This window comes from Pecten maximus, chromosome 12 (assembly GCF_902652985.1).
Source record: "Pecten maximus chromosome 12, xPecMax1.1, whole genome shotgun sequence".
Lineage (NCBI taxonomy): Eukaryota > Metazoa > Mollusca > Bivalvia > Pectinida > Pectinidae > Pecten > Pecten maximus.
The window spans coordinates 2,635,383-2,658,932 of NC_047026.1; the positions used below are offsets into that span (position 1 = coordinate 2,635,383).

General features: G+C 36.1%; 2 protein-coding genes across 16 annotated transcripts in view; both read left to right on the forward strand.

Moving 5' to 3' along the window:
• Nucleotides 1–64: 64 nt before the first annotated feature.
• Nucleotides 65–12,826, forward strand: LOC117339494 (nitric oxide-associated protein 1-like). The gene is made up of 8 exons (XM_033901113.1): nt 65–1,334; nt 1,828–1,956; nt 2,912–3,076; nt 7,762–7,988; nt 9,187–9,318; nt 10,084–10,200; nt 10,555–10,672; nt 11,908–12,826. Exons 1-8 carry the CDS (start codon nt 287–289, stop codon nt 12,087–12,089), a joined length of 2,118 nt encoding a protein of 705 aa, XP_033757004.1. The 5' UTR covers nt 65–286; the 3' UTR covers nt 12,090–12,826.
• Nucleotides 12,827–18,450: 5,624 nt separating this feature from the next.
• LOC117339496 (sperm flagellar protein 1-like) overlaps nt 18,451–23,550 on the forward strand; it is a 33,582-nt gene continuing 28,482 nt past the window's right edge. For 13 of the 15 annotated variants that reach the window (XM_033901115.1, XM_033901118.1, XM_033901120.1 and 10 more), the window contains exon 1: nt 18,451–18,838. In XM_033901115.1, the coding sequence (XP_033757006.1) occupies nt 18,736–18,838 (103 nt within the window). In that variant the 5' untranslated portion in view covers nt 18,451–18,735. The remainder of the gene's footprint in view (nt 18,839–23,550) is intronic. The other 2 variants (XM_033901126.1, XM_033901130.1) reach the window with 1 other exon arrangement.

Consider the following 23,550-nt stretch of genomic DNA (forward strand, 5'->3'; position numbering starts at 1 on the left):
CCTGACATCTTCGTCCGCTGAGTGCTTACAAGAAAAAAACGTGTGTGGATTGTGGATTGAGCTAGGAGAAGAAGATCATGATAGTGTGAAACCAAACTTACTGGTTACACGTCATATTTATAACGGAAAATGAACTTAATCCGGATAACTCGTTTTAATTCCTTATTTGTGAAAAAAATCCGAATCACATCATGTTTTACCATACAGCCGTCGAATATGTTTCTTGGTAGGATCATGATAGTGTGAAACCAAACTTACTGGTTACACGTCATATTTATAACGGAAAATGAACTTAATCCGGATAACTCGTTTTAATTCCTTATTTGTGAAAAAAATCCGAATCACATCATGTTTTACCATACAGCCGTCGAATATGTTTCTTGGCTGTCAGAAATCGAGCATTCACACTTCAGTGAAGAAATCAAAAACGATCAAAGAGATGAGGGAGCTTAAGCGCAATAAAGGTGTCGTGAAACCTGTTTTCGAAAAAGACAACGTGCCATCTTCCGTAAGAGCTTTTTTGAAAAACAGGAAGTCTGACAATTCTACAGTTAACACAAATACTGTGAAAGAAGAACTGACACTGGAAAGACTTAAAGATAACCTTCGGTCTATTCAGTGGGATACGAATGCTATCATTAAAAAGGCGAAAGAATCAGCAAGTCCTGATGATCACCAAATACTTGTGAATGATGAAAATCTTGACGGATTTACAGAAACCATTGACCTTGACGAGAAAAAACATGTGAAGAGACGCAGAAAGAAAAGCAAAGTTACTGAATCAAGGACGCAACCTGATCCCAACATGCCAGTATCAGATATTCCTTGTAAAGGATGTGGTGCCAAATTGCACTGTCAGCAATCTTCGTTAGCAGGCTATATATGTAGCACAAAGTTCAAATCGTCTACCATCGAGGAGCTCAATGACACATTATGTGAAAGATGCTATTTATTACGGAGACGAAAGCTGACTCTTAAAGTTGAACTTGATGAGGAACTATTTCCAAAGTTGTTTGAAACTATACGGTCAGAAAGGTGTTTGGTTTTGTTAGTTCTTGACTTACTCGACATCCGTAATAGTATTCCGAAGAACTTAGTAGATCTTATCGGACCAAATAAGGATTTATACATTTTAGGTAGTAAGGTTGATATGATTCCGAAAGATGGGGATGGCTTCCTTGAGAGGGTGGAATCTGAGCTTCTGAGTGCCTGTATGGATGCAGGCATTAATGTACATGGTAGCCATGTTCAACATATAGCACTTATCAGCAGCCTTACTGGTTATGGCATTGAAAATCTTGTTACAAAACTTATGACTGATTGGGGGTTGAAAGGTAATTCTTACTAATATTTTTGTTTCACATTATATATAAAAGCCGAATGTTAATTGCCAATAATTGGCTCTATCAGGGCTCCAAAGTGAATATTTTTACCAGGTGGCCTGTTTATCTATACCAAGTCAGAAAATCTAGGTGCCAATTGAATAAGTAAGTCACCCAGCCAAATGCAAGTTGTTTTACATTTAAAAAAAATGTCTTTTAATTCTTAGTTCAGTATTACATCTCTGTAACTTTTTCAAATTGAAAAGTCATTTTAGCATTGACTACAACCTTTGAATGGTTAACCAAATCACAAATTTACACAATTTTTTAGTGGCCAAACATGCACCTTATATAGCTATAGGTCAATAAGTGGTCACCAGTGGTGAATTTAAGGCGCCATGGCCACTAAAATAAGCACCACTTTGTCAATATACTGAAGTAGTTTTGAATTAATCTTTTTACTGGTATATAATTGCAGTACTAGTTAAATCCACTTTTATTTCAGGAAATGTTTATTTGGTTGGACACGTGAATGCTGGAAAGTCAACATTATTTAATGCTCTTCTGCGGTCTGACTACTGTAAATTTTCAGCCCGAACTGGAGTTTCAAGAGCAACTGTTGCTGACTGGCCAGGTAATTGACCAAGTTGTGTTTGTTAAAGATAATATAATATGTGAGTAACAAAATTCAGTGTTTTGATATTGGAACACAACAATTGGGTAAATCATAATTAGGAAAACTTCTCATTTTTTATCCTACAGGATTTACTAGATAATATTCTATAGATTCAATCTGTAAGTTATTCAGTAGCTGAGTTTCCTGTAGATCTGGCCCTGTCGTGACCATGATCACCAGACTTGGTCTAGATCTGGTGTTTGGGCCAGAGGAAACTCGGGCAGCAAGTAATTAATTAAATAGATACATACTCAGAGTGGAGAGCTACACTAGTACTGTATAAATATGAATAATAAAATATTCCTCATACAAGCAGAGACATATATATGTCTCTGATTATGTGTCTGGTTTTCAAGTTTTCTCCAATATGGCGTCAGGAGAAGACTGAACCGAGCGACCGCAAAGGATTGTGGGAAGGTCAGGGGCCACCACGTAGACATAAGGGCAAATAGAGAGCTGCCAATATCTCTATATATGTCTCTGATACAACTGATAGTAGAATTCACTTTGAAGATCGCAAGGGTTATCATATTTGTTAAAACTTTCGAACAGTAATAAGGTCGATGAAAATTATATTCTAAAGAAACAAAGCTTTTAGCAAGTTATACTAACTGAACACAGAACATATTAGCCCGAGTTTCCTCTGGCCCTAACACCATGTCTGGTGTAGCCTATACCAGACATGGTGTTAGGGCCAGAAGAAACTCGGGCTAAGAACATATCTGTCCTGTAATTGTCCTGCCTGTGTCCATTAAGTATAATTTGTTGAAAGTCATACATGTTCATCTTCATGCTCGGTGGTTTTAATGTTAATCCAGAGGTAGAATAATAGACTAACCAAAAAACCTCATAACATAATTTACTAATTACTCCACTAAATAATGATTGTTATATTTTTCTGTGTTATCTACAGGAACAACTGCAAACATTCTGAAGTTTCCCATTACTCGCCCGATGGGATGGAAGCTAGCCAAGCGTGCTGAGAGGTTTGGGAAACAAAGAAGTAGCTACCAGAAGGAATTAGCACTAAGGCGTTCCAAGGCACTGAAAGGAAATTGGAAATATGCTTCTGTGGCAGGTAATTAATAATTTTTTGTCAGTTTTTGTCCATATCCAGAACTGATGTAATTGTTTGTCAGTTTTTGTCCATATCCAGAACTGACAAAACTGGTTGTCATATTTAATTTGTCTCATCTCCGGCCGAGGATCCTTTTTATAAGCTCACCTGGTCCAAAGGACCAAGGTGAGCTTATGCCATACCATGGCGTCCGGCCATCCATCCAATATGAAACTTTGTAAGCAGCTATATATTGAGAAGATCTCCGACGAGTTCCAAAATGGAAATTATTCAACAATAACTTGCAATTGCTTGTAATAATAATATTATTGGACCTTGTGAACACGATTACTGAAGTGAAAATCAAACAAATTTGATGAAACTTTGTATGCAGCCATATATCACCATTTGACAATATCTCAGATGAGTTCGAAAATGGAGTTATTGCCCTTTGCAATGTTTTTATTATCAATAATTTTTAGCTCACCTGTTCCGAAGGGGAAATCTTTTTAAAGCACTACTAATCCTGAACAACTAAATGGATTTGGATGAAATTTTGTCTGGAGAATTATGTGGCAATATTGTATGTTGCATAAATGAAGTATGTGACACCCTTTGAGCAAGAGAAGGGAGACATTTAGGAGAAAACAGGAAAAATTTAGAAAAAAAAAAAATCCTGTTTCTTTTTAGCTCACCTGCCCAAAGGGCAAGTGAGCTTATGCCATGGTGCGGCGTCCGTCTGTCCGGCCGTCAGTCCGTCCGGCGTCAAGTTTTTCATTTAAACAACTTCTTCTCGATAACCAAGAGGCCCAGGAATTCATATTGGGCCTGTAGCATGCTGGGATGAAGGGCTACCAAGTTTGTTCAAATAAATGACCTTGACCTTCATTCAAGGTCACATTGGTCAAATAGGCTATAATCTTCAAACAACTTCTTCTCAATAACCAAGAGGCCCAGGGACTTGATATTGGGCCTGTAGCATGCTGGGGTGAAGGGCTACAAAGTTTGTTCAAATAAATGACCTTGACCTTATATAAAGGTCACATGGGTCAAATAGGCTATAATCTTCAAACGACTTCTTCTCGATAACCAAGAGGCCCAGGGACTTGATATTGGGCCTGTAGCATACTGGGGTGAAGGGCTACAAAGTTTGTTCAAATAAATGACCTTCACCTTCATTCAAGGTCACATTGGTCAAATAGGCTATAATCTTCAAACAACTTCTTCTCAATAACCAAGAGGCCCAGGGACTTGATATTGGGCCTGTAGCATGCTGGGGTGAAGAGCTACTAAGTTTGTTCAAATAAATGACGTTGACCTTCATTCAAGGTCACATTTGTCAAATAGGCTATAATCTTCAAACGACTTCTTCTCAATAACCAAGAGGCTCAGCGACTTGATATTGGTGCTGTAGCATGCTGGGGTGAGGGGTTACAAAGTTTGTTCAAATAAATGACCTTGACCTTCATTCAAGGTCACATTGGTCAAATAGGCTATAATCTTCAAACGACTTCTTCTCAATAACCAAGAGGCCCAGCGACTTGATATTGGACCTGTAGCATGCTGGATTGAAGGGCTACAAAGTTTGTTCAAATAAATGACGTTGACCTTCATTCAAGGTCACATGGGTCAAATAGGCTATATTCTTCAAACAACTTCTTCTCAATAACCAAGAGGCACAGGGACTTGGTATTGGGTCTGTAGCATGCTTGGGTGAAGGGCTACCAAGTTTGTTCAAATGAATTGCCTTGACCCTCACTTAAGGTCATATTGGTCAAATAGGCTATATTCTTCAAATGACTTCTTCTTAATAACCAAGAGGCCCAGGGACTTGATATTGGGCCTGTAGCATGCTGGGGTGAAGGGCTACAAAGTTTGTTCAAATAAATGACTTGGTATTGGGTCTGTAGCATGCTTGGGTGAAGGGCTACCAAGTTTGTTCAAATGAATTGCCTTGACCTTCACTTAAGGTCATATTGGTCAAATAGGCTATATTCTTCAAATGACTTCTTCTTAATAACCAAGAGGCCCAGGGACTTGATATTGGGCCTGTAGCATGCTGGGGTGAAGGGCTACAAAGTTTGTTCAAATGAATGACCCTTGACCTACATTTAAGATCACAGGGGTGAAATCGGCTTAAATCTGTAAACAATAATTTTGCGATAGCCAAAAGCCTCGTAGACCAGATATTAGGCTAATAAAATGCTGGAATGAAGGACTAGAAAATTTATTAATATGAATAAACCTAGCTTACTATGATAATCAGCATAGTATCTGTAGAAATGAACTCAATCAACTTCAAAGTTGCTGTAGAGCCAGGTGAGCGATACAGGCCCATTGGGCCTCTTGTTGAAGAATGACAGGATTTAGCCCACCTGTAATTTAAACCATTGTTGGGAGAGGCAGTTCAAAAGTAGGAAAATATTTGAAATATAACTTAAATTAGAGTAATTTGGCTTATTTTACTGAAATTTGTGAGCGATGTAGGCCCTCTAGCTGGGCCTCTTGTTTCTGTGAGTCTCCATAATTTTTGCCTCAAATTGCTTCAAAGGATTCCAAAATCACTTGTGTATTGATCATGATACTGAAGAATTAGTGAATTACTTAAATAACAGCTGAGACAGATTATATTGCACCTCATCAACAGCAGCTCTTTTTAGCTCGTCTCTTCGAAGAAGAGTGAGAGCTTATGTCGTCACTCCGGCGTCGGCGTCGGCGTCGGCGTCAGCGTCGGCGTTGGTTTTCCAATTGTTAAATTTTTGGTGCAAGTGTTGAAAGGCATAGTAATTTATGGTAATATGGTCCCTGTGGGGGTCAAACTATCCCCTGCCAGAGTTAAACTAAAAGATTTTTTGAAAAAAAAACAGATTTTTGAAAATTTTTGCGTTAAGTTTTTGGTGCAAGTGTTGAAAGGTATTAATACATCACTTTATGATTGTACTAGGGTGCTGATAATTGGCAATAGAGTCCCTCTGGGGTTAGACTATCCCCTGCCAGAGTTAAACTAAAAGACTTTTTTGGGGAAAAACCAGAATTTTCAAATTTTTGGACTTAGAATATTTCTGCGTTAAGTTTTTGGTTAAGTGTTAAGAGGTTTTAATACATCACTTTATAATTGTACTAGGGTGCTGATATTTGGCAATAGAGTCCCTATGGAGTAAGACAATCCCTTCATGGAGTAAAACTTAAAAAAAAAAATTGGATTTTTCTTTTTAAATCTGTGTTTTTTTGTTTTTGTTTTTAAATCTTTGGACTTTGTGTTAAGTTTATATTGTGAGTGTTGAAAGGTATAGTAATACATGGTATTAGGTTCCCTGTGGGGGTTAAACTATCCCTTGCCGGAGTTAAACTGAAATGTTTTTTTGGGGAAAAAACACATTTTTTTAAAAAAATTTGTGCAAATGTTGAAAGCTATTTAACACATCACTTTATGATTGTACTAGGGTGCTGATATTTGGTAAAAGAGTCCCTATGGAGTTACACTATCCCTTCTTGGGATGAAACTGAAAATAAAACAATGTGAAAATGCTCACAATAGACAATTTATACCGGTCCACATTTTTCAAGGGAGACAACTCTCATTAGGATAATATTTTGTCAAAAAATTGAAGAAATATGTCCAAAAGCAATTACATTTGTATTTAATATATTCATATAATCTACAACAGCATAGCTTGTCTCCCAAATGTTTGTCAATAAATAATTTATATATATATCAATTGGTATGGTTTTGAAAATTGCATGAATTCACAAAGCATAATCTGATCAAGTAAACAATATAAATATTATTAATGCAATTTGCGAAACCATTCCAATTAATATATTTTAATTATTTATTGACAAACATTTGCGAGATGAGCTATGCTGTTCTCCAACAGCTCTTGTTTTTTTTGGCAAACTGGGGATGGGCATTATAAGTAGGTTTTGATGACAATATTATTAAATTTTGTTGCAGTTTCTTTCCCATTTTAAATTTGGAAAAAAAAAACACAGATATGGGCAAAGTGAGTGCAAAGTTCTTACGGTAGATAACGGTAATAGTTATTGGTTTATTAGCTCGCCCAAAGAGTAGAGAACTTACGCTGTGGTGCAAAGTCCATTGTTCGTCTCTTGTCTGACGTTCTTCTCTATAATAAAGACGATCTTGTTACTGGCCATGGTCTAGTGGCATCCTGGAATGAAGTGATTTTGTTTAAATCAACAGCCTTGACTTAGTGTTACTTTAAAGGTCATAGGTTTCGGATGTGTTTGATGTCTTTTAACTAAATAAGGAAAAGAGCTGATTTCATGGTATATGGACCAGGGATATGTTGGGTTTAAAGGCTACAAAAATTGTCAAAATGAATAAATTTATCCTACTCTCATTTTGAAATAAAGAGGTAGTCAGCTTAGCAGTTATATGAATGACATAGATCAAATTTGAAGTTACTAGCAGGTGAGCAAAAACAGGCCCATTAGGTCTCTTGTTGATAATGCTTATTAGAAGTTCTAGACAGCCTATTTCTTTCTCAACTCCCTGGGGAGCATTGCATTATAACCAAATAGTTCAGATATGTAGCATTTGACTGTATTAACCTACCTGGAACATACTTTCAGTTACCATGCCAACTGAACAAAAATTAAAGAAAGCTGTGGTTTTTTTTTGTTTTTTGTTTTTTTTGTTATTCTTGATGTTTTTATAGTTTGTAAAATCTTTTCTTTTACAGACATCGTAGGCACCACAGATTTACGGGAAGATAAAGACATAAAAAACGCTTACAGAGAGATGGACCAATACAAAGGCTATGATTCTCCAACGTACGAATACTCGGCTGATAAAGTGCTTGTCAAAAAAAGAGATGTTCCTGGCCAGGAAAAGATCAAATTTGACCCGAAGAAGTATGAAAGATCAACATGGCTGTGTGATACTCCGGGAATCGGAAACAAAGAGTCGGTAAGACAAAAAGTATTTCTTTTGAAAATTTAGGGCTGGTATATACAAAAAAAAAGTTTCATTTAAAATTTAAAGTGGTTTTAGGAAGGTGAAGGCAAAAAAAATATTATTTTAAATATTTAGGGTTGGAAGATATTTAAGTAGTATGTATCATTAAGTAAATATTTTTTTGAGGTGAATGATGAAGTCAGTGTTTTCTTGAAAATTTCAATAGAAATATTTAAGTTAGTAAAACGTCTAGGGTCAGTTGTGTAACAGGAAGTAAGGAGCATCTTTTGTTTTGCCTGAGTGACATAAAGGATTACAAAACTGAATCCAGGATCTGTAAACACCGAGGTAATATTATTCTGCTTTTTTCAGATAATACTGATCAATTCTATTGTAAATTATACAAAAAAAAGTAAATTTTATCTATATGTTGTTACAGAGAAGCAAGCATATCTTCTGTAAGATTGCATTTAGTAAGCCTTCAATTTTTCAAAAATTCCAAATAGGTTGTGAATTGAGTAAAAGGTACATGGGTCTGTTCCTTGGACAGAGATATCTCAGCCCGAGTTTAGCCAAGTGCTTGCCAGCCAAACTCTCACATGTATGAAGGTTGAAATATCTCTGTCCACGGTACAGGTCCATGTTTGATTATTTTTCTCATATACTTAAAATAAAGTTAAGAAATAATAAGGCCAACTCATCCTGCTATCATCAACGTCCCTTGAAATTTGTGTCACAATTGATGATGCTATCAATTTGCAGTGTTACGCTGCATAATTCAATGACATTACACTATTGTGAATAGTGTCATAATGTGTGCCAGCTGTTTTTCCCTACCTCTTTGAGAAAGAGTTATACCTAGCAACTATGGGATCACCATGTGAAGAGGAACTCTTTAATTTTGATGGAGCACTTAGCATTGTGATTCTGGAAAGTCGGGTAGATCTCTTGAGGAGCAGATTTGTAATTTCTGGAAGGCGGATGGATCCCAATTGCAAGGGGCACATTTGTGATTTCTGGCAGGTGGGTGGATCCCAAGGGGCAGATTTGTGATTTGTAGAAGGCGGGTGGATCCCGAGGGGCAGTTTTGTGATTTGTAGAAGGCGGGTGGATCCCGAGGGGCAAATTTGTGATTTGTGGAAGGCAAATGGATCCCAAAGGGCAGATGTGTTGAGCCAAGGATAATTTAACTTGTATTTTTGTGCTGTAGGTGCTGTCCTTTCTACAGCCAGACGAACTCAGTGCCATCATCCCCTCAAATATAATGATGCCGCGTCCCTTCCTTCTCAAACCAGGAGAGACCTTGTTTGTTACCGGGTTGGGGAGGGTCGACTACCTAGAGGTGAGTTATAAGTGATTTACAGCCACCTTTATCAAATTTTAGCTGAGTCACTAGTTGCTGGGTCTGGTAGTATATAATGCTGAGATAATCCATATCTTATATTTACATTGGTCACTGATTCTCTTAGTTAAATAACTGGAAATGTATTTTGTTGAGTAAAAATCAAATTAAGTAAATGCTGAAGTATTAATTATCAGTGATCGATCAGTCTTAGAGTACCATTTAGTAAATTGATGTAAAATTCATAATACAGTATATTATTGTGAATTAACTTTATATCCGGTATTCTTGTTGTGATGTGCAAGTGTAAAACATTTAAAACTCATTTAAATAATTTGCAATAAACGCAAAATTGAATGAAAATGGCACAGAAACCAAATCGAAAGTTGTTGAAGAATTTGTATCATGTGACCTCGAACAGCCAATCGCATCCATTTATTTGATCAGCTACAGAATTCATCTTTACCCAATACTTGATAATGATTTAGGATACCAGTCTCTTGTAGATTGCTTAAAATTGGTCACACACACACACATATATATATATAGAGAGAGTAAAACTTGTAGGTACTTTTTGTATCGATTAAATAGTTGAAAAATATAAATTCAACAAGGCAGCTGAATCGCCTGAAGATGGCAGTTAGACCTGAAAACTGTAGCGAAACAAAACAGTTGTCGTGTAGAATTAATATTTTTTAACTATACAGTATATACACGCACATATACACATTGAATTTGATTATAAAAAAACATGTTCTTCTTTAGGGAAATTCCCAAGTGTTGATCACAACTTTTGTGGACTCACAGCTTCCAGTGGTTGACTGTACAATGGCTGAGGCAGACAAAATATATGAGGAAAATATAGGCAAAGACCTTTTCAAGGTGAGTGTTTTTCTCAAAGATGACTTGCTTTTTTAAGCTTCTTTGATGTATTAGGTCTGTTTTGAGTAGAAAGGCATAGAAACATGAACTAACACTCAATATTTTAGTTTTGTCAGTCCACTTGCCATGAGCTTGAAGGAGAATTTTTTCATTTTATAAATTTCTATGTAGTAACTACATATTATGTTAGTTCATGATTTGTGTTATAAGTTAACGAAATACTTTCATATTCACAGGTGCCGATATGAGTTTTCTATTTGTGTTATAAGTTAACGAAATACTTTCATATTCACAAGTGCCGATAGGAGTTTACAATTTGTGTTATAAGTTAATGAAATACTTCCATATTCACAGGTACCGATAGGTGACCAGGATAGGCTAAGTAAAATCCCTGCTCTTGTTGGCGAAGAATTTACAATTCAGAGGACAGATTACGAGACGGCAGCTGCGGACATACAGTTATCCTCTCTTGGTACATACCATTTTTAAACTTAAGCGAAATTTTCCTGGTCTGAAACACAATTGAGCTCATTCCACAGAGCATTGTCTCTGTATCAGTTTCTCCTATAAACAACTAGTTGTCCAGAATTGCTGAAGAGATTTTGATTGAACTTGTTACAGAGCTTCCTTGTTTAAGGGAGGGGTGGGTCAAAAATGGTAATCTCTAAGTTGATGATAAGGGGTAGGAGAATGCTGACAGATAGCATCAATATTGAGGTAAATAGGGATACAGTCTTCGGAAAACAATTTCAGCCATTTCAGTCATTATGGGTTAAGAGATTTAAACCCCAATCATCATAGGTTTTAACAGAAACTTGTATAAACCAAAGGTTTGTACCCCTTTCTGAATCCCCTCCTCTTTTCGAAATAAATAATACTCTGATGAAGGTATTGATGAATTTTTTGGAAAATCATTTTAAAAAATCCAAAAGAACTTGAATTTTACAAAAATATGCTCTAAAATCACACAAGAAAAGAGAAAAATACTCAAGAAGTTCCCAGCCACTCTGACTAAAATCTGAATTTATAATTCTTACCCTAGTAACAGCCAGGTGTAAAAGGCTTTGACTCGAAGGCAATTGAAAAGCCTTGAAGTCTAAAAGGATGTATGGGTAGGGATTAATAGGGGTTCGTCTTTATAATTAATAAAGGCTATTAACCAGACTTGTAAGTTGTATTATAGGATCCTCAAGATAAACGGTTTGGACTTACCAGCAAAGATCAACTTGGTAAAATGCAGTATAATAATAAATTCAGTTAAAATTCAAGGCTAAATTAGCATTGAAGGTGTATATAAAATCATTTTATTAATTTGCTCTTTTGTAATATGTATTCAGATACAATTGTCAAATGTCAAGGTCTTACACTATAGATAGAATTTGCCTTTCACAGAACAACATTGAAGTTCCTTCTTGTCAGTCAAAATTTGAAACTTGAATATCATGGGTTTTCCCGACATTACCGTTAGACACTATTGTGCCATTTTTGTGGAATGCTTGTTTCAAGATTTTGTAGCAGGATTTTTTTTTCAATTTTACAAGTATAACTCTTGACTTGTTCTTTTGATTTGCATGTGTAATGACATATTGTAATGGCATATTGTAATGGCATTTGACGTATTTTGTAAGTTGAATTTTTTTTACAGATATAACTCTTGTTCTGCATGTGTGAGAATATATTGTAATGGCGTTTTGACGTATTTTGTAGGTTGGGTGTCTGTGACAGTCCTGTTTGGTCAGGAAGGAGATGCAGTCAGATTGAAGGCTTACACTCCAGGAGGAAAAGGACTCTATATGCGCTGTCCCGCCATCCTTCCCCACACTCACACATTCAAGGGTACTCGGATTAAACGGACGCGGAGATATCGGAGACGTAAACCATTCGTGTGATAGCATTGATAAACGTAGCCAGGAATATTATCCGATAGTAAAAACCCTGAAATGCTTGATCAAACATTTCACAGAATATCACACGTACAAGAGGTTTCAAAAATTTTGAAAAGTTATGAATGAACTCTGAACTAAAGTGATTATTTTATATAAAAATAATCTTTTTACCTTTAGTCTAGTATTTTGGAGAAGTTTTAGTATTTGAATTTGTTTCTAGCTTGCTGGGACAAAGTCCCCAGGGTCTGCTTCCATAGAACACAACCCAGGTTCTTTAGCTCCATGGAAGCCTCTCAAACTCCTGCAGCTTTTTCTTTGAGTGGTCAATGGCAACAAATCTGTAATAGGAAGGAGAATCGAAAAATAACCTGCCTACGCTAGGGCTCGAACTAGCGACCATTCCCCATCTAGGCATGCATCATACAATGAACTAGCCCTGAGCTAGTAAGGTGACCTTATACTCTATACGTTTACAACGTAATGTAACAGTATTGCCTATGACATGGCCGTATGGTAGACCAGGTCAGTTATGTGATAAAATCAGCTCTTACATAAAGAAAATTATTTTTCTGAAGTGGAATTTCTGAACATTTTCGAAAGTATACTGTGTTATGATAGTAAGTGCTGTATTTTATACTCTGATGAGTAAATTGATTATATTGAGTCTTATTTTACTGAAACTTTTATATCTTATGCATTTTAAGTAAATAAGATGTGAAGGAATAAAATGTCTGAAAAGATTTTTTGTACAATGTTTGCTTGGTCTGAATTTACAATGGCTATCATGACAGACCAGGTGACCCCCCCCTGCTATGAGGTAGCATTGGTCGTCCGTTGTCTATTGTTCGTCAACATTTGCTTTAAATTACTACTTGTCATAAAATACTGAATGGATTTTAACAAAAATTAGTCCGAAGATCCTTGGGGGAAGGGGAACAAATTTTGCATTAATGACAATTGTGACCCGAAGGGGCCAGATGGGCAGGGCCCCATAGGGGAAATAAAGGTAGTTCCTTTAAATTGCTACTAGTCATAAAGATATTAATGAATTTGAATCCAATTCAGTCAGAAACATCCTTTGGAAAAGGGGAACAGATTTTGCATAAACAGTGACTCTGACTCCCAAGGGGCCAGAGGAGTGGGGCCCAATAGTGGAATTAGAGATAATTCCTTTACTTTTAAAATAGAAACTTTTTTTCTTAAACTATTAAACAAAGTCTTTTTATGTAGCTGATAATATTTCAGTAATGAGGTCCATACAGATTTTAAATATAGCAGTCATGGTGGCCATCTTGATTTTTTTTCACTTAAAACAGTAATATTTGATTATTCAAAACAATATCTGTGTTGAAACGTTTGTGAGCAATGTAGGACAAACACCAGATGATGTCACATAGCACTAGTGTACAAGAGCCTGCCCATACAACTGACACCAGATGATGTCACACAGCACTAGCCTACATTAGCCTGCCCATACAACTGACACCAGATGATGTCACATAGCACTAGTGTACAAGTGCCTGCCCACACAACTGACACCAGATGATGTCACATAGCACTAGCTCACATGCTTGCCCGTATGACAGACACCAGATGATGTCACATAGCACTAGCCTACAAGTGCCTGCCTAGATAACTGACACCAGATGATGTCACATAGCACTAGTGTACATTAGCCTGCCCATACAACTGACACCAGATGATGTCACATAGCACTAGCTCACATGCTTGCCCGTATGACAGACACCAGATGATGTCACATAGCACTAGCCTACAAGTGCCTGCCTAGATAACTGACACCAGATGATGTCACATAGCACTAGTGTACATTAGCCTGCCCATACAACTGACACCAGATGATGTCACATAGCACTAGCTCACATGCTTGCCCGTATGACAGACACCAGATGATGTCACATAGCACTAGCCTACAAGTGCCTGCCTAGATAACTGACACCAGATGATGGCACATAGCACTAGCGTACAAGAGCCTGTCTATACAACAGACACCAGATGATGTCACATAGCACTAGCCTACAAGAGCCTGCCCATACAACTATATACATATGATTTGTTGCTGTTCGATTTAGTGGCCCTGTTCACGTATATCTGTTGTACAAGGTCCAAGTGGTAAATGTGCATAATATAAATAAATGATAATATTAATATGCATCCTCAGCAAGTCATATTGACAAAAGTAATAATAGTGTTGAAATAGTGAAAACACCCTGCAATAGTCAGGCCTACCTGTTCATAGATTTCTCATTCACATCAGCCTGGACTTTTTTTGTTTAAATAATGGAAAATACAAAACTTGCCATTCACCTTAAACTTTTGGACCCTGTGGTCAGTTGACTCCTTGTTTAGTTCTGATCTCATAATAGCATAACAAAAGGTTCATCAAAAAAAGATACAAAATTTGCCATGACATTGACCTTGACCTTAAATCAGTTGATTTCTTGTTAAATTCTGATCAACTTTACTTTATAATTTTATTACAAAAAAGTTCATCAGTTAAAAGATAAAAATTGGAACTTGACCTTTGACCTAGTGTCCTTGACCTTAATTCAGTTGTCTCCTTGTTAAAATCCAACTAAAATTGCTTCATAGTGTCATAACAAAATTTTTATTGATGAAATGATACAAAATTTGACCTTGACCTTTGGCATGTTCACTCTTTGTTTACTCCTGACCAACATTTCTCAAAAGTGTCATAACAAAATTTTCATCAGTGAAAAGCTACAAAGCTACATTGCCCTTTGACCTAGTGACCTCTGACCCAATGATCTTTACCTTTGGTCAGTTGACTTCTTTTCCAATTCTAAACATCTTTGCTGCATCATGCCATGACAAAATATTCATCAAAATTTTATCTTTGATCCTGTGACCTTGACCTTTAGTCAGTGTACTCCTTTAATTCTAACCACCATTTCTTCAAAGAAACATAACATTGACCTTTCACCAAGTGTAATGACCTTTGGTCAGTTGAATCCTTCTAAAATTCAACAATTCTTCATAGTGTCGTAACAAAATGTTCATCAGTGAAAAATACAAAATTTCACCTTGACCTTTGACCCTGCGACCTTAATCTCTGGCTTCATTCTAACAAATACTTCTTTATAGTGTCACAACAAAATGTTCATTAGTGAAAAGTTGTAAAAAAAACAACAAAGAAGTGTTTTCACATCTAGAGGCCGTCAGTGGAAATTCCTCAAGGTTGTTGAAGATCTGACTGATAATTTTCGAGAAAAGACTCAGAACATTTAAAGAGGAATGACATCAATAAGTTTAAAACTATGTTTGGTGACCTAGTAAAGTAACATTAACTTTCTATCTACGTGAAAATAAACAATATTAGATTTACAAACATCTTCTTTTTTAGCATTTTTGTGTCGATTAAATTCTGGCAAAAATGACATTCCCGGTGGTCATATATATACGAGAGACCATCGGAGATGTCATTTTTGCCAAATTTGAATCCATCCCCATAAAACGTCTCAAAATGTGCTATTCACTCCAGAGGTCCAAATACATGTCGACTGTAACTAGTTCTCAAGCCCCTGTGGTACACTCCAGAGGTCCAAATACATGTAGACTGTAACTAGTTCTCAAGCCCCTGTGAACAGATCTACATTATCCACTATGTTTTCGCTAAGAGAATTCGTAGTAGTGAAAAGCTGGATTACTTCGCACTAGTTAGACACTATATAACGTGTTTACGACTTTAGCTAATAGATCTTTGAAAGCAAAACGTATGTGTTATTTTGGTATTCATCGTGTTGGTGAAAGGCAAACTTATTTTACAAGACACATGAATCCGTGTGTGGTTAGAAATCATATTTTTGATAACAGCCGGTGCTTTGAACAGTCCGGCCCGTTGGCGATAAAATTACTAACCACTAATTAATACAAGGGTAATTAAAACCACCAATTATGTTTATCCCGTGTAGAAGTTCGTAGAACAAGCGGAGCTCTTAAAGCTTGTGGCTGTTTCGAGAACGCGTCATTGTAGTAGACGGGTCCAATTTGCCATTTCGTCCGCTGTTCCCAGCAACATATTTCGATTTTAAATTTTATTGTTGGTATCTATGTGTAAATCCATGGTCAAGTGTGAATAATAAGTTCGTCAGACATTCCGTGTGACTATTCGCGATGTCCGAAAACATTCAGAAATGCAGAAACCACCTTCACGCTCCTTAGATCTGTCGCCATTTTTTACTAGTCTGTGCTTTGAAGAACAACAGTCCGGCTTTGGAACAACAGCCACGGTTTTTCTCTTTACCAGTGTGATTGTGTACGTTATTTAATGAAATTTCAAATTCAGGATAGTTTCAGGTTGAATTGTCTACAGCCGTGATTACTCCAGTGGATAAAAAGGGGAGATAAATCGAATCCCAATAATTTCAGGGGTATAAATTTATTGAGTAAATCATTCATAACAATATAAAATCTTAAGGTGTTGAAATGGAGTGAATCACATGATATTATATTTGATGCTAAATTCGGGTTCTCGGCCTGGATTGAGTATATATATATGATTGGTGCTATTTTTGCATTACATTCAATAGTTACATGGACAAAGTCTTTTATTAAAAATAAACGTTTATACTGCTGTTTCGTTAATTTTCAAATAGCATTTGACCGTGTTGATTGTATAAATTTGTGGTACAAGTTATCAAAATTAGGAATACGAGGAAAACTTCTGAATTTGATCAAATCTTTATTTAGACACGTAAAAATCGCGTGTAAGTCTCGGATTTCTTCTATAACGAGATTGGCCTCTTCCTAGAGGAAATTCTCTCCTCAATATTTTATTTCTTTGTATGTTAATGATTTTGAATCTTTCTTTACATCGCAATGTAATTCACAATATGAGTTTAAATATCTCGGTTTATTAGCTCACCGGTTACGAGTAACCGTGAGCTAATGCTGTACCCCCGGCGTCCGCGTCCGAGTCGGCGTCCCACCCCACTTTAAAGTTTTTGAGATCAGTGTTTGGAAAGCTTCTAAGTCCAAAAGTATATACCTCACAACCTTCTAATTTGGTTTATACATTCATTATTAGAGGTTCAGTAGTGGCAAAATCATGCAGAAAAAAATGTGATTTGTTTTGGCATTTTACCATTTAGTGGACGTGATTTTTTTTTGGCGCCAAAACCCACTTTAAAGATTTTGGGGGTAAGTTTTGGAAAGCTTGTATTCTTATTTGGTTTATACATCCATTAGAGGTCTAGGAGCGATATTATGTGACGTACAATTTCAAAATTACACGCTTATATATACATAAAAGTGTGATTGCTGCCGCCGGTTAGCTTCTCGTTACTTTCGGTGTTTGCAAGATCTACTCGATAATTTAGAAACAAATGGAAACTGACTGTCAATATAGCAACAGAAAAAAACAAAACAAAAAAAACCGAAAGTTCTTGTTTTCCTAAAAAGGTGGAGTAAATTGATATATCAAGATAGTGATGTTACTTGTGTAAATGAATTCACATATTTAGGAGTAAATCTAATAATGCATTTAACAGTATTCAAATACATCTATCAAATCAGGGTCGGAAGGCTAATGTTTGGACATTTTACCAAATGTAATCACATGGAATTAAATATTGAAACGTTATGCTTCATCTTTTTGATACATATGTTTGAAGTATTCTAAGCTAAGTTTGTGAGATATGAGGGTCGCCATAGGGAAAATTACATTGAAAAGGTCTTAACTGATTTTTGCAAACGAATACTTAATGTAAAAACAATCAACTTCAAATTCGATGATACACTGTAAACTGGGTCTTTTACTCTTGAATGTTAAAGGAAACTTAATTAAGTACTGCTTTAAGTTAATGACTACACGAAATTAATTTCCGTCGTGCATATGGATTTTTAAGAGATGTTTACACAAGAAATTCTTTCAACCATTTAAGATAATTTCGTTTTGTTTAAATAATCTTTTTCCGATTGGAATTATGTTAATTATTCCTTTGTCGCATAAATATATTCAATTGCTAAACAATTTTGTAAGTGATAAGAAGAGCAAATTTGCAAAAAAAATATTTGTCTATACGGCATAGTTCTAGCCTACAATATTAAAAAAGATTCTAGTACAAATGTACATACGATGACAAAATTACAGACAAAATAAAAATAAAATTATACAATGGTGTTGGCAATGATCTCTGTTGCATCTCATCTTCATGATCTTTAACAGGTTTGGATAAGTATTTTTAATGTCCTATCAACAATTATTAATCACCTTCAACGAGGGACGTTTAATACCAGTCGATCTCAGTATACATAACTTTTGGTTCACTTGATGAATCATTAACGCGTATTTAATGGTGCATCATGGGATCGGCAAATACCGGAAGTTATTCGTTACCTACGAAAACAAACTCACAAAAACTTGAGCTAGGTCAAGCATGTGCCAACAACTGGAGGATCATTAGGATGTGATGCATTGATAATCGATCATCAAAAGCGGACAGAAATATTTCTTGTTTTTGAAATGAGGGAAATTGATGATTAACAAGCGAAATGTAAACTCATATGCCTGTGTACCTGTTACTTGTTTGACAGTTGTTTGATTTTTGAGTAACACTGGGCCGACTACAAGTACATCATTCTACGATATACCGCATATACACTTAAAACAATGAATCTAAGCGACGAGGCACTTACGGATTTATACAAATGGGTAGATTCGATACCTTTGTCCAAGCCAAAGAAAAATATAACGAGGGACTTTTCCGACGGAGGTAAGTAATAATATATATATATATATACTGTAGAATAAGCCATAGATACATCATAGGATTTATTTTTGAAAAATTAAAGCTTATTTTCACAAAATAACTAGTTTCGGTCATTGGTATACGCAATATACAAGTTCTGTTCAAGTTTCTTTTAAAAAAAGATATATACTTATTGAGAAAATCTATATTTCGTGTAGCCTCCATATTATATTATTCAATTAATATATGAGGTTAACACGACATGAAACTTTTGACAGGCTGGCGGGTGGAATAAGAGCTCATACGTATAAGATTACCTTTATACCTACGCTGCCTATACTTATCTCTTAGCCCCAGTTTCCTCTAGCCGTGAAACCATCAGAGCCAGAGAAAAGTCTGGCTAACTTATTACTGTACTCCACTATACCTACACTGTCTACGTATATACTCATCTCTATACTTTACTATCCCCCGTAATACCTACACTGTCTATATATGTACATTGTATATACTCATCTCTAAACTCTACTATCCTCCGTTATACCTACACTGTCTATGTATATACTCATCTCTATACTCTACTATCCTCTGTTATACCTACACTGTCTATGTATATACTCATCTCTTTACTCTACTATCCTCCGTAATACCTACACTGTCTATGTATATACTCATCTCTTTACTCTACTATCCTCCGTAATACCTACACTGTCTATGTATATACTCATCTCTATACTCTACTATCCTCCGTAATACCTACACTGTCTATGTATATACTCATCTCTATACTCTACTAGCCTCTGTTATACCTACACTGTCTATGTATATACTCATCTCTATACTCTACTAGCCTCTGTTATACCTACACTGTCTATGTATATACTCATCTCTGTACTCTACTATCCCCCGTTATACCTACACTGTCTATGTATATACTCATCTCTATACTCTACTATCCTCCGTAATACCTACACTGTCTATGTATATACTCATCTCTATACTCTACTATCCTCCGTTATACCTACACTGTCTATGTATATACCCGTCTCTATACTCTACTATCCTCCGTAATACCTACACTGTCTATGTATATACTAATCTCTATACTCTACTATCCCCCGTTATACCTACACTGTCTATGTATATACTCATCTCTATACTCTACTGTCCTCCGTTATACCTACACCGTCTATGTATATACTCATCTCTATACTCTACTAGCCTCTGTTATACCTACACTGTCTATGTATATACCCATCTCTATACTCTACTATCCTCCGTTATACCTACACTCTCTATGTATATACTCATCTCTATACTCTACTATACTCCATTATACCTAGCTACACTGTCTATGTATATACTCATCTCTATACTCTACTAGCCTCTGTTATACCTACACTGTCTATGTATATACCCATCTCTATACTCTACTATCCTCTGCTATACCTACACTGTCTATGTATATACTCATCTCTATACTCTACTAGCCTCTGTTATACCTACACTGTCTATGTATATACCCATCTCTATACTCTACTATCCTCTGTTATACCTACACTGTCTATGTATATACTCATCTCTATACTCTACTATCCTCCGTTATACCTACACTGTCTATGTATATACTCATCTCTATACTCTACTATCCTCCGTTATACCTACACTCTCTATGTATATACTCATCTCTATACTCTACTATCCTCCGTTATACCTACACTGTCTATGTATATACTCATCTCTATACTCTACTATCCTCCGTTATACCTACACTCTCTATGTATATACTCATCTCTATACTCTACTATCCTCCGTTATACCTACACTGTCTATGTATATACTCATCTCTATACTCTACTATCCTCCGTTATACCTACACTCTCTATGTATATACTCATCTCTATACTCTACTATCCTCCGTTATACCTACACTCTCTATGTATATACTCATCTCTATACTCTACTATCCCCCGTTATACCTACACTGTCTATGTATATACTCATCTCTATGCTCTACTATCCTCCGTTATACCTACACTGTCTATGTATATACCCATCTCTGTACTCTACTGTCCTCTACTATACTCCGTAATACCTACACTGTCTATGTATATACTCATCTCTATACTCTACTATCCCCCGTAATACCTACACTGTCTATGTATATACTCATCTCTATACTCTACTATCCTCCTTTATACCTACACTGTCTATGTATATACTCATCTCTATACTCTACTATCCTCCGTTATACCTACACTGTCTATGTATATACTCATCTCTATACTCTACTCTCCTCCGCTATACCTACACTGTCTATGTATATACTCATCTCTATACTCTACTATCCCCCGTAATACCTACACTGTCTATGTATATACTCATCTCTTTACTCTACTATCCCTCGTAATACCTACTCTGTCTATGTATATACTCATCTCTATACTCTACTATCCTCCGTTATACCTACACTGTCTATGTATATACTCATCTCTATAACCTACTATCCTCTGCTATACCTACACTGTCTATGTATATACTCATCTCTATACTCTACTATCCCCCGTAATACCTACACTGTCTATGTATATACTCATCTCTATACTCTACTATCCCTCGTAATACCTACACTGTCTATGTATATACTCATCTCTATACTCTACTATCCTCCGTTATACCTACACTGTCTATGTATATACTCATCTCTATACTCTACTATCCTCTGCTATACCTACACTGTCTATGTATATACTCATCTCTATACTCTACTATCCTCCGTTATACCTACACTGTCTATGTATATACTCATCTCTATACTCTACTATCCTCCGTTATACCTACACTGTCTATGTATATACTCATCTCTATACTCTACTATCCTCCGTTATACCTAAACTGTCTATGTATATACTCATCTCTATACTCTACTATCCACCTTTATACCTACACTGTCTATGTATATACCCATCTCTATACTCTACTATCCTCTGTTATACCTACACTGTCTATGTATATACTCATCTCTATACTCTACTATCCTCCGTTATACCTACACTGTCTATGTATATACTCATCTCTATACTCTACTCTCCTCCGTAATACCTACACTGTCTATGTATATACTCATCTCTATACTCTACTATCCTCCGTTATACCTACACTGTCTATGTATATACTCATCTCTATACTCTACTATCCTCCACTATACCTACACTGTCTATGTATATACTCATCTCTATACTCTACTATACTCTGTTATACCTACACTGTCTATGTATATACCCATCTCTATACTCTACTATCCTCGGTTATACCTACACTGTCTATGTATATACTCATCTCTATACTCTACTATCCTCCGTTATACCTACACTGTCTATGTATATACTCATCTCTATACTCTACTATCCTCCGTTATACCTACACTGTCTATGTATATACTCATCTCTATACTCTACTATCCTCCGTAATACCTAAACTGTCTATGTATATACTCATCTCTTTACTCTACTATCCTCCGTTATACCTACACTGTCTACGTATATACTCATCTCTATACTCTACTATCCTCCGTTATACCTACACTGTCTATGTATATACTCATCTCTATACTCTACTATCCTCCGTTATACCTACACTGTCTATGTATATACTCATCTCTATACTCTACTATCCTCCGTTATACCTACACTGTCTACGTATATACTCATCTCTATACTCTACTGTCCTCTGTTATACCTACTCTGTCTATGTATATATACTCATCTCTATACTCTACTATCCTCCGCTATACCTACACTGTCTATGTATATACTCATCTCTATACTCTACTATCCTCCGTTATACCTACACTGTCTATGTATATACTCATCTCTATACTCTACTGTACTCCGTTATACCTACACTGTCTATGTATATACTCATCTCTATACTCTACTAGCCTCCGTTATACCTACACTGTCTACGTATATACTCATCTCTATACTCTACTATCCTCGGTTATACCTACACTGTCTACGTATATACCCATCTCTATACTCTACTATCCTCCGTTATACCTACACTGTCTACGTATATACTCATCTCTATACTCTACTATACTCCGTAATACCTACACTGTCTATGTATATACTCATCTCTATACTTTACTATCCCCCGTAATACCTACACTGTCTATGTATATACTCATCTCTATACTCTACTATACTCCGTAATACCTACACTGTCTATGTATATACTCATCTCTATACTTTACTATCCCCCGTAATACCTACACTGTCTATGTATATACTCATCTCTATACTCTACTATACTCCGTTATACCTACACTGTCTATGTATATACTCATCTCTATACTCTACTATCCTCCGTTATACCTACACTGTCTATGTATATACTCATCTCTATACTCTACTATCCTCTGTTATACCTACACTGTCTATGTATATACTCATCTCTATACTCTACTGTCCTCCACTATACCTACACTGTCTATGTATATACTCATCTCTATACTCTACTATCCTCCGTTATACCTACACTGTCTATGTATATACTCATCTCTATACTCTACTATCCTCTGTTATACCTACACTGTCTATGTATATACTCATCTCTATACTCTACTGTCCTCCACTATACCTACACTGTCTATGTATATACTCATCTCTATACTCTACTATCCTCCGTTATACCTACACTGTCTATGTATATACTCATCTCTATACTCTACTATC

Excerpts from the sequence above, each read along its gene's own strand:
- LOC117339494 (XM_033901113.1), top strand. The coding sequence starts at position 287 with ATGAACTTAATCCGGATAACTCGTTTTAATTCCTTATTTGTGAAAAAA. Across the intron at positions 9,319-10,083 it reads GGAGGGTCGACTACCTAGAG|GGAAATTCCCAAGTGTTGAT; the intron begins GTGAGTTATAAG and ends GTTCTTCTTTAG. Across the intron at positions 10,673-11,907 it reads CATACAGTTATCCTCTCTTG|GTTGGGTGTCTGTGACAGTC; the intron begins GTACATACCATT and ends CGTATTTTGTAG.